This window comes from Amia ocellicauda, chromosome 22 (assembly GCF_036373705.1).
Source record: "Amia ocellicauda isolate fAmiCal2 chromosome 22, fAmiCal2.hap1, whole genome shotgun sequence".
Lineage (NCBI taxonomy): Eukaryota > Metazoa > Chordata > Actinopteri > Amiiformes > Amiidae > Amia > Amia ocellicauda.
The window spans coordinates 10269066-10286075 of record NC_089871.1 but is presented as its reverse complement, the minus strand read 5'-3'; the positions used below and the strand labels follow the sequence as shown (position 1 = coordinate 10286075).

General features: G+C 41.4%; 1 protein-coding gene across 1 annotated transcript in view; it reads right to left on the bottom strand.

Moving 5' to 3' along the window:
- Nucleotides 1–15104, bottom strand: part of LOC136718534 (deleted in malignant brain tumors 1 protein) — a 76054-nt gene extending 60950 nt beyond the window's left edge. The window contains exons 1-17 of the mRNA XM_066696285.1: nucleotides 15087–15104; nucleotides 13824–14175; nucleotides 10782–11129; nucleotides 8484–8798; nucleotides 7940–7972; nucleotides 7657–7695; nucleotides 6054–6368; nucleotides 4605–4907; nucleotides 3948–4019; nucleotides 3028–3348; nucleotides 2680–2697; nucleotides 2206–2349; nucleotides 1671–1769; nucleotides 1145–1216; nucleotides 767–853; nucleotides 447–518; nucleotides 92–178 (exon numbers count right to left, since the gene is read on the bottom strand). Of these exons, the coding sequence (XP_066552382.1) occupies nucleotides 92–178; nucleotides 447–518; nucleotides 767–853; nucleotides 1145–1216; nucleotides 1671–1769; nucleotides 2206–2349; nucleotides 2680–2697; nucleotides 3028–3348; nucleotides 3948–4019; nucleotides 4605–4907; nucleotides 6054–6368; nucleotides 7657–7695; nucleotides 7940–7972; nucleotides 8484–8798; nucleotides 10782–11129; nucleotides 13824–14175; nucleotides 15087–15104 (2695 nt within the window). The remainder of the gene's footprint in view (nucleotides 1–91; nucleotides 179–446; nucleotides 519–766; nucleotides 854–1144; nucleotides 1217–1670; nucleotides 1770–2205; nucleotides 2350–2679; nucleotides 2698–3027; nucleotides 3349–3947; nucleotides 4020–4604; nucleotides 4908–6053; nucleotides 6369–7656; nucleotides 7696–7939; nucleotides 7973–8483; nucleotides 8799–10781; nucleotides 11130–13823; nucleotides 14176–15086) is intronic.
- Between the last annotated feature and the right edge of the window lie 1906 nt (nucleotides 15105–17010).

The following is a 17010-nucleotide window of genomic DNA, read 5'->3' as shown; positions in this document are numbered from 1 at the left end:
GGGCAATAGACAGGGACAGGGAGAGGCCTGTTGACAGCTGGTCCTGGTCAGAGAGAGCCCTGGGAAACAGGAGATTCATGTCATAACTCACCTGGCAAACCATCTGGGCTCTTGGTCACAGGGACGGCATCATCATAGACCTCTGGGGCCTCTTCTCTCACAGGGGGCCTGAATTCACCTAAACCAGGCAGAGAGGCATTGATTATACATCAGGACCAGCACTTACTTTGGCCATAGAAATAGCTGTTCACACTCATGCTTTACTTTAATCAGTTAATTAAAGAACATACAAGTTAGCAAAAGATTTTACAACCTATTACCTTGCCTAATTGAATTGACTAATGACTTCCACATCTGCTGTAGTCTTTATCTCTCAGTGTGATGAGGGATCAGACCCCTCACCCCCCACACCTGCACTGAGCTGCACTGACTCCAGCCCCTCTTACCTGTGACGGGGTCTCCCTCACTGCCCCCCACATCATCATACGCAGTGGGCAGCTCGTCAGGAAGGACACTCCCTGTGAACACAAGAGCAGTTCAATCACAAATATCATAATTTTCTACTTGAGACGTTTTGTTTGAGGTATTTAACATCTTTAACCTCTTTAGGTGCATTTAATAATATGATTATCTTACATCAAGTATATGTTTTGAATTGTTAAGAGGTACATTTCAATTTTTGGTGCATCAGTATACATTAATGTCATCCCATATATTCTTAAATCAGTATTTTCTGGGAAACGGGTGATTTCCTGTAATAACTCACCTGGCAAACCATCTGGGCTCTTGGTCACAGGGACGGCATCATCATAGTCCTCTGGGGCCTCTTCTGTCACAGGGGGCCTGGATTCACCTAAACCAGGCAGAGAGGCATTCAGTTCACACTGCGGCACTGACTTACCCTGGACAACTGGACTGAACCTGTTCTTAATAAGGATCCCTTGCTTTATCAACACAAACACAGTTATAAAACAGGTCTCCTGAAACACAATAGTGTGTGTAATTTAAGTCACTATGGATTGTACAGCTCCTACTGAGTGCTTTAACTCTGTCTGATATGGGACCAGAGTGAGCCCTGGGCTGACGTCCCCATCCCTGACCCCCCACACCTGCACTGAGCTCCACTGACTCCAGCCCCCCTCACCTGAGATGGCGTCTCCCTCACTGTCCTCCACATCATCGTAGTCAGAGGGCAGCTCGTCAGAGAGGAGTCTCCCTGTGAACAGAGAGCAGGTTAGTCATATCTGCAATCATTAGAAATGAAACATTATATTTTCCATAAGAATAAGCTTTTCTGCATGGATTTTTGTATGTAGCAGAGCTGCTTTCACAGTCTTTAACATATGGAAAATATGGTGATAATCAGTCATTAAAATGAGAATCCGCTTTTCATCTGCTGGAGATATCAGATAGAAAATAAACATGTCTGTCATTTCATGGTTGTAACATATATTCTGTATTTTAATGATACTGTATTATTTTGCATTACTATGTTGAGAATGTGATAATCTGTGTTCAGTGTGTGCAGTAGTCATTCATGTTGAGTGTCTTGATCGGCTGTGGGTCTCTGCTGTGGGTACAGATCCTCTCCTGTGAGTGGGCGCTGTGGGCTGTGCCAGTGTGCCGTGTGTGTGGAGGGCCGATCACATCTGAAGACTCTCTCCTCTCACCTCTCCTGGGGGCGCTGTAGGTTCCCTCTCTGGCCAGTTTGTACTCAATCTCCTCGTAGACGGCTTCATGCAGGGGGCCGACCTCCACCTCAGATAAGGCTGTGAGAGGAAATGCACACAGAGACACACAGTCACATCTCTCACTCTGCAACAACTGCAGACTTTGGTATAGTGCATGTATTTTAATAGAGGGGACATATTAAACATTTTCAATGTGAAACCATCAACATGGAATGCATACAGCAGATATTTTGATCATGATTGTTCTGTTCCTTAAAGGCTACATTAGATCTTTATCAAATATAAAATCTATTTCTTAAGTGTAATGTTTGAATAAATGTGTCCATGTCAAGCTGTTAATGTAAAATCCTCTGCAAAGTGTTAATATGCATTTTTGAAAATAATGTCTCGTCTTGCTGCTGGTGTACGTGTTGAACTCATGTTCCCCCAAGAAAATAGTAAACACAGCACTGTAAAGTTGCAGCAAAAACAAATGCTGTCTGATCAAGTCTGTGCACAACATTGATATGCCCACCTTTCTTCAGCTTCCTGTTCTGCAGCAGCTGCCCGACCAGCAGGGCCAGCACTATGAACAGCACAGCGCACAGCACCAGGAAGACCAGCGCTGGGATGTTGACGCCCTGCAGCAGCTGATTCTGTACCGGCGGCCCGTTGTCAGCTGACAGAGGAGAGAGAAAACACGTCCGTCAGTGCAAATATTAAAATAGCACATTCATGATTGTATGATAGTGTTAATGAAGCAGTCCCACAGAGAATAAATTAGTAAATCACTAGGAAGTCAAGAATTCAAGTACCAACAACACATGAAGTGTATTATACTCTATTGTATACACATGAGTGTAAAAGTTTAAAGTTTTACCTGCTTTTGTTGAAGATGTGGTAGTTATTAATGGTGTACCTGTAACTAATAAACATATGAATTAATACATAAATACACACATTAATATTATTATTATTAATATTTACAAGTTTTTTAGAATTTTCTTACCTGTTACTGAAACCCAACCTGAAACACAACAGACATGGGTCTCATTAGCGATGTAGGGCGGTGGTGAGAGGATCAATGCATAACAATTTAAAAGCCCAATTTCTATGTGGATATTTACAGCAGATTTTGCAGATTAAAGAGGAATAATGACAGAATCACTGATCAATCATCACATATTTCTCATACAAGCTTCCTGTATTGGGCAGGAGGGTTTTTTCTACAGTGTCTGTCAAGGGCAATTATGTTTGTGTGGCATCTCTATGAAGCAGCTTTCCAATTCCTACCTGGGAGGAACCCTAACAAACACACAGACTAATCCACAGCCGCAGTCCAGCTACCCAGACTCACCTGCACAGATCACCCCAGCATCCTCCTTGTGTTTGCAGTCGCTCTGTCCCAGGGGAGAGTGCTGGCAGTCCCACAGGTGCAGCTCACTGCCCCTGCAGGTCACCTCGTCCAGCCAGATGGGTCCACTCCCTATTCCAAATGAAGGGTTTCCCTCTGTAACTGTGCTCACTGCATCCCCGCAGCCCAGCTGCCTGCAGACCACCTGGGCATCCTGCAGGTCCCAAGAGTCATCACAGACTGTCCCCCAGGAGCCATTGTGGAAAACCTCCAGCCTCCCAGAACAGTCACCGTTTCCCCCAGTCAGTCTGAGGGGCATGTGCTCTAGTGTCCAGAAAAAGCCGATTACCAACCAGTGCTATAGAGAACACATCGAGTCTACCTTGTGCTCTAACACTTTGATGTAATGATAGATTCATGTATTAATACAAAAAAGTATCTTATTGTAGTAAAGTAAGACAAGAGCAAAGTATTCAACCATACAATAGCAGTTCACATAACCTCAAATAAAATGAAAATAAACAAATAGAATGAGTCCATTCAAGTGCATGTAACAATAAAGGCTGGGACACAGCAACATAACCTTCTCACTCATAGCAAAGTGAATGGCTTTTGATGTGAGTAACAGACTATTACCCCAGTATTGTAATGTTTTAAAGAGGGAGGATTGCAGAGGTAATTACAATGTAATACGGATTTTAGTACTCATGGGAAATATCTATTTCTCTCTATTACTATTATTTATTCAATTATTTTAGTAGTACAACTACAATTACTAGTATTATAATATACATTTGAAAAGTAAAGAAGCTGAGAATATATTTTCAATATGACTGCAGGCATTGTAACCTATGATTTTTAATGTTGTTATTTGGTTGCACTTGGTATCAAACAAGAACATTGACAGTTCAATCTGCACTTACTCGAGCACACTCTCTGGTTGGGGACTGAGGAACAGGAGATGAAGCTTCGGGGGACATGGCTTTCCTCTGCTCCTTTAAATTAAAAATGCACTTTAACATTCGTTCAGTATACTGCATTGTTATTTCATATCACAGAACCATTCATTGGAAATAGAGTACATGGAGAGATGTGCATTACTCTACCCACCCATGCACCCACATGTGCAACAGGTATAATAGGAATTATTACCTTCCAACTTTCAGTCATAAAAGATCCTTGAATTTGATCAAATCTGGAATGTCAATCACGTGTATATAATTGATTGATTGATTGGTTGGTTTGTTTTTTAACAAAAGTATTTATAAACTTGGCTATGTCTGATAATTGACTGTAAATGGCAGATATTCACTCTTTTTTATTTTTCCAGGCGAGTGTTTCAGTGTCTGATCAACTAATGAGTAACTATTCACCAACTGCAACAAATTATATTTTTTTTAATAGTTCAATCCATTAACTGTAAAATAATGTCAATGTGTATTTAATCATTTGGTTTTTAAAAATAATTGTATCTTTGACTGTAACTAAGAATCAACTGACAGACAGACTGAGTGTCAGCCCAGTGGTTGCCTGGCTTTTTGGGGATAGTTGCAATACAGAGATGAAACACAGTGCTTTACCTGAGCAGGAGATCTCAGCCACTTCGTCACCTGTGTCCCGATTCTCACCCCAGTGAGAGGACTTACACTGCCACAGGGTGGAGTCGTGTGGGCGACACTGAAAATGATCCAGCCAGTTAGGAGCAGACGCCCGCCTGGGAAACACATTCACAACACGACCACTCTTTCCACAGTTCAGCTCCTGACATATGAAACTCGCTGTGTTCGGCTCCATACCATTGAAGCAGACATTGCCCCAGGTGCCATTGTAGAAAACCTCTAAGTGTCCAGAGCAGCCTTTAGCGAGTCTCATCTCCTTGAACTCTACAACAACAGTAACAAGAGTGAGAAAAATAACTGACCAGACCTGGGTATCAATAATAATGAATAACAAAGGCTTTGTGCACAATCTATACTTTGGCTCCTTACAATACTGGAATATAGCAAAATCTGGTGTGTAGTCAGAGTTAATCTGATTCAATGAATATATATATATATATATATTAGACATACAAATAATATCTACATAACTCTCTTAACATTACTTCACACATTAAAATATAATACTCACACTTCTTGTAACCTGAGACACTTCAGCTTGCTCACGTTTTACCGAGTCAATGGTTAAATGTGATCATCTTGACTAAATAAGGCCATTATTGTGTCAATTATGGAACTGAGAACTGAGCTGGACTCAATTCCAGAAGACCCTGCTGCCTCAAATGACGAGGTTGGGGAGTCACTCTAGAGCAGTGGATCGCAAACGCCAGTCTGTGGCACATTTGTGTGAAGTACTGAAGTCAAAACAGCAGAGTCTCTGACATCCTTCTGGAGATTACTCAAGACACATCTTTTCAGACAGTACTTGTAATTTAGTCATTAACTCTCCTGTAAGATTGCACTGATACAACGTTTTGTCATACTTCTTGCTTTGCATTTCTAGTACTCGTATTGTTTATATTGATTTCGCTCTGTGCTCCCTTTCCCTTGTCCCTTGACTGTGACTTAACATCTTGTCTGCACTTATCCACTTTACAATCTAGGATTTAAGACCTCATATAGTGTTCACTGTATATCTCATATACACTTGTGTAAACTGGAATCTGTAAAATTATTATGCCCTGAACTGCGCTGTATTATTGCACTTTGTATTGCTCTTATATTTTGTAAGTTGCCCTGGACAAGGGCATCTGCTAATAAATAAATATAATAATAATATTATTATTATTAATTATAGAAACCGCAGCTCTAGATTATTACAAGACATTCGATTAGTTGCTTTTTGCTACAGTTGTGATAAAATAAATTACATTTCAGGAATTCAATATTCTTGGAAGTCCAATTTTATAGTTAAGTCTTTCAGAAGCTGCATAGCTGGATGCCAGTTCAAGCACCCAGGTGAATTAACATCCTAAGCAGTCTGCTTTGATCTCTCACGACCTCTGTTGTGTGAATATTGTGGTTCTCTACCTGAACACACGACCCCAACATCCTCCTTGTGTCCACAGTCATGTTGTCCCCACCCTGCTGAGGGACACTCCCATAGAGACGACTCGTTCCCCAGACAGCCCACCTCGTCCAGCCAGATGGCTCCAGTTCCCTGGCTGAAGTAGGCTGGCACTGGGGCCCTGAGGGCCGTCCCACACTGGAGCTGCCTGCACACCACCTGAGAGTCTGCCAGGTCCCAGGAGTCATCACAGACCGTCCCCCAGGAGCCACTGTGATACACCTCCAGCCTCCCAGCACAGGGACCTCCTCCCCCAGCCAGCCTGATGAGCTCGTGCTCTAATGGGGATGATTAAAGTGTCGCAGATTAATATGGCAATCAAGAACCTGCACAGCCTGAAAAATCAGTCCCATAAAGTGTCTTTTGTAAACAACAGAATTTAATGGAGGTGATCTGCAGCCGCCCATCAAGTCTCAGTGATGAGATTGAGGCTTGTCTGCACTTTAGAACAAAACTCCTCAGCTACACAAGCTGTTGGACAAATTGTAAAAAAGACTAATCTCAGCATAATAAATCCCTGTATTTTATATGGGTAATGCGCACTTGCCATTAAAACCTGAATAATTAATATTCACATTTCCTACATAACTACTTGAAAGCAAGAATTATATTTAATGTTTCAGAGTTCTAGAATTGTATACAAATCATTTAAAACAAAACTATCTGCACAAATTGTTAGTAACAGTAAAAGTCGGTAAACTCATATACATTTAAACATTGTCATTGCAGAGAAATTGTTAATGTAAACCCTATACACTAGCAGAAAAAAGTAAGCATGCACAAAATAACTGATTTAACTATAGTTCAACTGCAGTTTGTAAATTGTCTCGCAAACAGAGTCTGGGATGATGGACCCAAGTGCGGACTGAAGGCTAAGTCAGTAAACAGGCAAAAGGTCTGGGGCCGGCTAACACGGTTTTGTAGGAGATCCAATAGTCAGAGTCAGGAGGTCAAGAGATCAGGCTGACTAGGCAACGAAGGCAATCCAAAAATCGATGATCGAGAAAGAGTAAGCAAGGGTCAGGAACTAGGAAAGTAACACGGAGTAGAAAGGCTCAGAAATTATGCTAAGATGGCAAAACAAGACTTCCCAAAGAAGTCTTCAAACAGGAATATATACGGAGTGGAGGGAAGAGGAAACTGGGGACAGGTGTGAGTTAATTGATCAGGGGATACAGATCGATTATTCAATGATGAGGTGTGGGACTGAGAGAAAGAGAGAGAAAACGGATGTGATAGTGGTGAACTGGGGGTGAACATGGGAACTGCTAAGCAGAAGACATCACATAAATGCACATTAATACAAAAGTGTTTAATTTATCGAGTTCACTGCAACCAGACTGGATGAAGCAGTTATTGAAAATAGATGAATACATGGATTTATTTATTTGTTTAATCCTCTGTTTTACTTTTAATTGATATATTGTTTAACAATTATGGAAAGGGGCAGATTTTTATTTGCAAACTAATGTATTTACACAGAAACTGAGTTGTAATATTACTATATCTCTACATTTGAACACATCTGCAACACTGGAATAGTCACAAAAGGGTGGGATGTCCTACCTGCTTTTACTGAAGGGGTAGAAGTTGGAGATGGAAAACCTGGAACATAATTATGAAAGAATGATCATTTTAAGATACAGGCTGAGAAAGAAGAGTAAATCTGTAGAATAATACATTTCAAAATTATCTTATCTTCACAAGTGTAGTTTAGGTGAGCACATTAGATATGATGTATTTTAAGCCATACTACATTTATAAAAAGCACCTTCAATAAAAGAAATACTGCAATAGCTACCGTTTACATATTTGCTTCGGGGAATGTTTAATGTTTAATTGTATTTACCTTCTTTTGATGAAGTCTTGCTAATGTTTGAAGCTGTAAAACAAAAATGAACACAGAGAATGCATTTAATTTCCATACATTGGAGTGATGTAATTAGCATAATCCCAGCAATAGGTCACATTTGCTTTACATATAAAATATTGTATATTAATCAAATCCAGAAATTACGTGGAGGTAGATACGGGCCAGAAGATGCGAGAACCTTATTTAGAAAAAGAAGCAGCACAATTATTTACAAATTAATCATGTCTGGTGAACTGGAAGAGCCTGACGGCCCGGAAAGGGATCCTCTCATCTATATAGTTTATTAAGGTATTAGGAAATTGAAATTTTAATTCCATGAACATTCAACCATACAGTAACAAAACGGTTATATTCTATTAGTGTGTATAAGTATCAGTCATTCACACCTGACACACACAGCTCTTCTTAAACAAAAGTAAGATGCAATGTCTTAAATCTCAACAGGCAAACACTTCAGTCAAATCAAATATAGTGACATTTTCTCCCCGTGTGTGTCATTGTTAAAGGTGGACGTTCTCACCAGAACAGATGACTCCTGCATCATCTCCATGGGCACACCTGGCTCGCCCCCATGAAGAGATAGCACAGTGTGACAGACGTGTCTCATTACCCTGGCACTCAAACACATCCGCCCATACTGAGCCACTGCCTTCTCCAAACCTGGCCTGTCCTGGAGCCGCTACAGCAAACCCACAGTTCAGCTGCCGGCAGAGAGCGCTGGCGTCTCTCAGATCCCAATAGTGACCACAGACTGTCCCCCATTCACTGAGGTACCGCAGCTCCACTCGGCCAGAGCAGGAGTCAGTGCCATTCACCAGTTTGGCCTCTGTGTACCCTGCATTTCAGAAAATGTACCAGTTACACATTCACTAGTGTACAATACATACACACACACACACACACACACATACATACATAAATACAGTAGGGGAAAAAAGTATTTGATCCCCTGTTGATTTTGTACGTTTGCCCACTGACAAAGAAATGATCAGTCTATAATTTTAATGGTAGGTGTATTTTAACAGTGAGAGACAGAATAACAACAAAAAAATCCAGAAAAATGCATTTCAAAAAAGTTATACATTGATTTGCATGTTAATGAGGGAAATAAGTATTTGACCCCTTCGACTTAGTACTTGGTGGCAAAACCCTTGTTGGCAATCACAGAGGTCAGACGTTTCTTGTAGTTGGCCACCAGGTTTGCACACATCTCAGGAGGGATTTTGTCCCACTCCTCTTTGCAGATCCTCTCCAAGACATTAAGGTTTCGAGGCTGACGTTTGGCAACTCGAACCTTCGGCTCCCTCCACAGATTTTCTATGGGATTAAGGTTTGGAGACTGGCTAGGCCACTCCAGGACCTTAATGTGCTTCTTCTTGAGCCACTCCTTTGTTGCCTTGGCTGCGTGTCTTGGGTCATTGTCATGCTGGAATACCCATCCACGACCCATTTTCAATGCCCTGGCTGAGGGAAGGAGGTTCTCACCCAAGATTTGACAGTACATGGCCCCGTCCATCATCCCTTTGATGTGGTGCAGTTGTCCTGTCCCCTTAGCAGAAAAACACCCCCAAAGCATAATGTTTCCACCTCCATGTTTGACGGTGGGGATGGTGTTCTTGGGGTCCTTCCTCCTCCTCCAAACACGGCGAGTTGAGTTGATGTCAAAGAGCTCGATTTTGGTCTCATCTGACCACAACACTTTCACCCAGTTCTCCTCTGAATCATTCAGATGTTCAGTGGCAAACTTCAGACGGGCCTGTACATGTGCTTTCTTGAGCAGCGGGACCTTGCGGGCGCTGCAGGATTTCAGTCCTTCACGGCATAGTGTGTTACCAATTGTTTTCTTGGTGACTATGGTCCCAGCTGCCTTGAGATCATTAACAAGATCCTCCCGTGTAGTTCTGGGCTGATTCCTCACCGTTCTCATGATCATTGAAACTCCACGAGGTGAGATCTTGCATGGAGCCCCAGACCGAGGGAGACTGACAGTTATTTTGTGTTTCTTCCATTTGCGAATAATCGCACCAACTGTTGTCACCTTCTCACCAAGCTGCTTGGCGATGGTCTTGTAGGCCATTCCAGCCTTGTGTAGGTCTACAATCTTGTCCCTGACATCCTTGGACAGCTCTTTGGTCTTGGCCATGGTGGAGAGTTTGGAATCTGATTGCTTCTGTGGACAGGTGTCTCTTATACAGGTAACGAGCTGAGATTAGCACTCCCTTTAAGAGAGTGCTCCTAATCTCAGCTCGTTAGCTGTATAAAAGACACCTGGGAGCCAGAAATCTTGCTGATTGATAGGGGATCAAATACTTATTTCCCTCATTAACATGCAAATCAATTTATAACTTTTTTGAAATGCATTTCTCTGGATTTGTTTGTTGTTATTCTGTCTCTCACGGTTAAAATACACCTACCATTAAAATTATAGACTGATCATTTCTTTGTCAGTGGGCAAACGTACAAAATCAGCAGGGGATCACATACTTTTTTCCCTCACTGTAGGTCAACCTGCACTATTCTGTCCTTTATTTATCTTTATGAATACTTGTATTTTGCAGTCACTCTCTTCATGTATCTTGAACTAAACGAGCAAAATTAACAATCCAAATCAAAGCATAGAAGGCTTGAAATGTATATATAATGCCACATTTTGTAAAGGCACACAAATATTCATCATATATCCCATAAGCAGAATCTCTCGCTATGTAAACTGTTAACTGGAAATGTATTTTAAAGTTTGATGTGATGAAAATAATCAAGAAACAAAGCACTGCATGTCATTCTTCACAGTTTAGGTTGTAAAACATGGTGCTCTTACCAAAACACACCAGTCCGGCGTCACTCTCATGGCTGCAGCCTTGTTTCTGTGTTGTTGAATTGGGGCAAAATAAAATTTGAGATTCGTTTCCTCGGCACTGGAACACATCTGACCAGACCGGGCTGCCCCCCTGTCCAAAACGCCCCGCCCCCAGCACCTCTGAGGGAACTCCACAGTTCAGCTGCCGACAGACCACCTCCGCGTCCTGCCAGTCAAAGTCAGCATCACACACTGAGGCCCAGGTCTCTCCACGCTGCACCTCAACCCTCCCAGAGCAGAGAGAGCTGCCGCCCACCAGCCTGACATCCCGATGACCTGGAATTTCATTGAACAGTAAAGAGTGACGATCTGGATACACAGCAGTGAGCTGTACACAATAAAAATAAAAAAAACACCACGAATCTGAAGAATATTTTAATGAATTAATCTCAGGTAAATATAAAACATTATCTAGCATTCACATGACCAGACTTATTCAATTGTATCTAAAAGCATTCACACCCTTCAATAATGTAATATGGTTACTGACTTAGTTTAATATTACATAAATCCAATCATCCTATTGTGGAGAGATAGGGGCAAATTATTGGTAGAACTGGTTCATAAGTACATTCAAAAAGGCACAAAATACAACGTTACAGAAAAAGCTGGACATATAAAATTGGGGACAAAATACCCAGGGTATGTTTCCAGGAGAGTCACATCATTCAGAGGTTTCAGAAATTCTCAAGATATACCATCGAAGAAGTAACACATGTATTATAAATAAATACATACAGGTTAACCTGGTGATCTCCGTCAAATCCCCTGTCTGACACTTCCCCGCCCCCACTAGAGGTCACCATTGCTCTGTGGCACAGTATTGCCTGCTGATTATTGAATCATTGCTTCTACCCACCTGAGCTAATTACCACACCTGACCCTTGTCTCCGTGCACTGCCTCCTCTCCATATAAACCCTTAGAAACCTTAGCTATAAGCCATTTTGTGCAAAGTATTGTTTACCGTTCAGTACCAATGCCAAGCTTTGACTGTCTATAGTTGCCTTAGTGTTACCAACCTTGCTTTTCCCTCCTCGACTCTTGATCTTTGGATTACCTATCTTGTTCCGTTTGCCTGATCCCAAACACCTCGCCCATCTCCTTGACCAAGCCTTTTGCTTTGATATCATTGCTTGACGGCCATTGACCTCTCAACTGTTCCCTGGATTCCCCACGCTCTGCATCTGGGTCACCCACCTACAGTAGTCACCCCGTTACAATCTCCGCTCACATGAAGATGAGAACTAAGAACTCTCACCCTGGAACAGAGGAGACTACGTGGGGACTTGATCCAAGTCTTCAAAATCATGAAAGGCATTAACCACATCAAACCAGAGGAGCTTTTCCAGATCAGCAGGGACGCACACAACCGGGGACACAAATGGAAATTGGGCTTAAAGGCATTCAAGATGGAAAGCAGGAGTCTGGAACAAACTCCACAGCGATGTGGGTGAAGCTGAAAATCTGGGAACATTAAAAAAAAACACAAAAAAAAAACTGGATAGGATCCTTGGATCACTTAGTTATTCATGGACATCAAAAGAGAACGATTGATTGAATGGTCTCATTCCTTTGTAAACTCCACTAACAACCTCACTCCAGTTAGAAGCAACTCCTCTAATCGACACCCTCCGTTTCCTATACATCAACCAGTTCATAAACCATACTTCATCTACAGCTTCCAATTAGAGGATCAGTCTTTGGTGTGGAACCTTATCAAAATCTTTCTGAAAATCTAAGTACAGTGGGGGAAAAAAAGTATTTGATCCCCTGCTGATTTTGTACGTTAGCCCACTAACAAAGAAATGATCAGTCTATAATTTTAATGGTAGCTGTATTTTAACAGTGAGGGACAGAATAACACCAAAAAAATCCAGAAATAAATAAATAAAAACACAATTTAGTTCAAAGATCACACCATAATCAATTAGAATATAGTAATAAATCTTACAAATTTCTGGTTAACCTACATAAGAGACAAATATAATTCACTGATACCCATGATAAATGATTCAGAGGGTAATGTCATACAGACCTTGGAAGGCATTTATAACACATTCAAGATATCACACCCAGTGCATCTTATTCACTCTTTTTTAGAAAGTATTAAACGTCAACAATTAACCAAAGAACAATCAGCATTAATTGAAAGATCACTCAAAAACAATGAATCAGAAGATGCAATGAAATCAATGTCAAATAACAAGGTGCTGATGGTTATCCTGATTCATTTTATGAGCACTTCTGGGAAATATTATCACCTCTAACACATATAAAGAATACTTTGATTATTCCATCTCACATGAATACAGCTCTAATATCAGTACTACTTAATCAATAAATCACATATTTATAGAGCACATTTAAAAACTAAAGTGCTGTACAAAACATCAAATACAAATAAATAAGTATATAAAACAACAAATACAGAACACTATACACATGACATAACATACGACATGACAGACATTGTAACACCGCTGCCCTTATGCAGACTCGCAGACAAAGGAGAAGAGATGGGTCTTACACTTCACCATCAAAACCCCTCTCCTCAGTTTAAAAGCGATATTGAAGAAGCTGCTCTCCAGAGATTGTGCCAGGATTTGGCAGAGTCATTCAGTTGTTGATCAAAAATGTACATATATCATGTTATATTTAATTTATTTCATCTCATTACTAGACTATATTCAGTATAGGATACAGATGTGTGCATACAATAATAATAAGGTAATATGCTGTGGCCTTTGGTTTGCTAATGATGTAGCCAGCCTGCTGCTGCCACTTTATTGTGACCAGATTGACAATAAGATCCCTACTGACATATGTAAATAAGTAACACTTCTCTAATAAAGATCATGTCCATTTTAACAAGACATGAGTCCAGTGTCACGAGTTTGTGGTGCAGTCAGTTCTGCTGAAGTATTGGGAGGTGGGATCAATGTTTTATGCCAAGATCAGTGAAAGTCAGTCTGACGTTAATGGAGAGAATCTGTGTCTCCTACCTGAACAGATAACTCCGGCATCCCCTCTGTGAGTGAACCCACGCCGCTTGACTTCATCTGATCCACAGTCCCTCAGCGCAGACTCTGTCCCACGACAGGAAACCTCATGCAGCAGCACTGATCCAGACCCGCCTCCAAAGTGAGCATTGACTGGTGCTGATACAGCAGATCCACAGCCCAGCTGTCTGCACACCACTGCGGCATCATTGACATCCCAGCTAGAACTATAAACTGTCCCCCACTGTCCTTTGTGATGGACCTCCAGTGTCCCAGCACAGGGACTGCCACCCTTCACCAGCCTCACAGCATCACTGCCTGCAGAGAGAGGAGAGAGAGTCACAGGCGGCCAGGGCTGTAAAGCAGCGAAGTACAAATCCTGAGAGGCAGCAGTAGCGGCTTGTTTTGAAAGATAGAGCCGCCCTCGCTTCAGAGCGTCTCCAAAGCCACGCCCCCTCCATCACACATGCGCACACACACAGAGCGGAGTCTCAGCGCCAGGAGGAGAGACGTGCGGGTGGAATCGATCGCAGCAGTTTTGGATTATCGCATGTCTCACTCATAGGTTACACATTACAATAATAACGAACGTAAACATCTTATTTACGGTTATTATGTTTTTAAAAATAGTAGCTGCGGCTCGCTCTGCACAGCGTCAAGGTTCCCGCGCTGATGACGTCTGATTGTCTGCGCGAACAAGTTGCGCGGCGGTATGCAAATACAGATTGACCGACAGGAAGGACATCCTATCATTACATTCGGACCGAATACAATGATTGGTCGATCCTTTTTTAGTCCTCTCCCTTCCACAGAAGATATGAGATATGAGATATATATATATATTTTACATTTAGACCACTTAAATTATTGATTGCTATCAGGATGTGAAGAGACGTTCAACCAGTATAACAAAAAAAAGTTTTCTGGCAAAGATTGCATACTCTACCTTTAAGTACGTTTTTCGAGTATCTGTAGTTTACTTAGTATTTTTTATTAGTGGCTACTTTTACTTTTACTCCATTACATTTACCAACAAAATAATGTACTTTTTACTCCATTACATTTACCAACAAAATAATGTACTTTTTCTCCACTACATTTCCCACAGACGACTTGTTACTGTTATTATAATTGCAGAGAGGAATTACATACATATACGTGCAATTAAATGTTTCAGGTTTGCGAGAGACTTGTGACCAATCACGCTGTTTCATAATGAGCAGCGCTGCAGTGAGCCAATCAGTGAGCCGGACCCGCGGCACAGACCCGCCCCTCTGTCGTCATTGGCGCATCAGCTGTTGTTTTCCTGGTCAGAGATGGACTCGAACCCGCGGCCGGAGCGGAGACCCGCACTGAGACACACGCTGTGACCTCAGAGCAGCTCTCTGTTGCTGCAGCCCCAGCAGAGAGAGTATTGATTGCTCTGACATGCAGTTTTTGCGCATTCAGAGGCTGTTTGGGGGTTGAAAGTGATGACATTACATATTAACTGTATTATTCACTTTATGATTTAAATACAGTTGTATATGAGAAAAGGTCCCGAAATCATGTCCATGGTGATGTTTACACTTTATATATATATAATCAATATAAAATGTGATGTTACGCACGCCATCTTAAACAACGTTTGTTTTATATAATGAATAAATGATCTTGTAGCCGCACTCTCACATATTAGGTATTTAGCCCTGATGATCACACAGCAGTGTGGAAAGGCGTTGTTATTCAATGAAATGAAACTTTTGTAAAACGAGTACTTTTTCATGATATATTTTGCCTTATTTGGGTCAGCAGCTCATGGCAGTGAAGACGCTGCAGTGCACGGATGATTTCAGTTATATTCACATACAGGCCGTATGGAGCCGCTGCCCCTTTTCATTGCCCTGTCGTTTTTTCCTAAGTGCCCCTGTGTCCCGACCCCCCGGGACCGAAGTGCCCCTTCGTTTGTTTCAGCCACTGCCCCCCCGCCAGCCTGTGCGCCTCACTGTTCAGAGATGGATCATTTTGAGTTTGAGATTCAAACCCAGTGCAATAGATTACATTATAACACATGTGATCACTACAGGGTACACATTTTATATTGTTTATTTTGTTTTATATTATTATACAGCTGTTTGGGATATATGTATACGTGTGTGTGTGTGTGTGTGTGTGTGAACAGTGTGTTTGCTAAGAAAACTCCAAATTATTTATATAAACCCCCAATGTTACCCTTTGTTAATACTGAATACACATGAAAGTAATATCCAGATATGAGTCTAATAACATTTCTTTTTGTCGGACTTTGTTTTCTTGAACATAAAATTGAGTAAAAATACCTTGATAATTTATGGAAAATAAAATGTTGGATTAAAACATCAAATTAATCTCTTGTGTGCCCCCTTCATGAGGCTCACACACAAACACTTCCACTTTATTACTAAAATCACAATTTACTTTTACTTTTGGTACTATAAAGCCCTATAAAACGTCATGTCTAAAGGACCCCATTCCTCCACAGACAGTGTGAAGAGGAACCTCATGACTGAACAGAGACGCCTCTCAGCACCCAATATTACATCACTGAGAGACACACAGCACCCTCGGGACATGCTGACGCTTCATTAACTAGGTCTTACCTTACTTTCTGTCCTTTAGTTATATGGATTTCTGTATATTTTTATTGATCACATTATTGGTTGTGCTTGCTCCTGTAAGATATTATTTGTTAGAATGTATTTTTCTATGGGAAATTCTATACCATCTGGTTTGGCAGAGGAAACAGACTTCCTTCCTTTTATCTAAGTTCCCTGGTAGCCACTGGTAGCCCCATGTAACCTTATCTGTATGTCCAGAAGACCAAACTGTTACCTGTCTTCTGATTGGCTCCTAGCCAAATTCCAAAGGACCTCAGACTTCCAAATTACATTCGCATAAAGCACCTAAGTCATGGTGGTGGGAAAATGTGACTGGTTGAAAGGAAACCTTATAAAAGGGAAAACAAAGAGAAGTTCAGAGAAGAGACAACAAGACAAGACAGAGCAGGAGAGGAGAGAGAGAGAGAGAGAGAGAGAGAGACACCGCTTCCTGCCTGACCAGATTGACCTAAGCTGTCCTGTGAGAGGACAAAGGAGAAATCGGGTATTATCTGTTTCTTACTGTAATCCAGCAGAAGCTTAAAATTACTTATTTTCAGTTATATAATTGGATG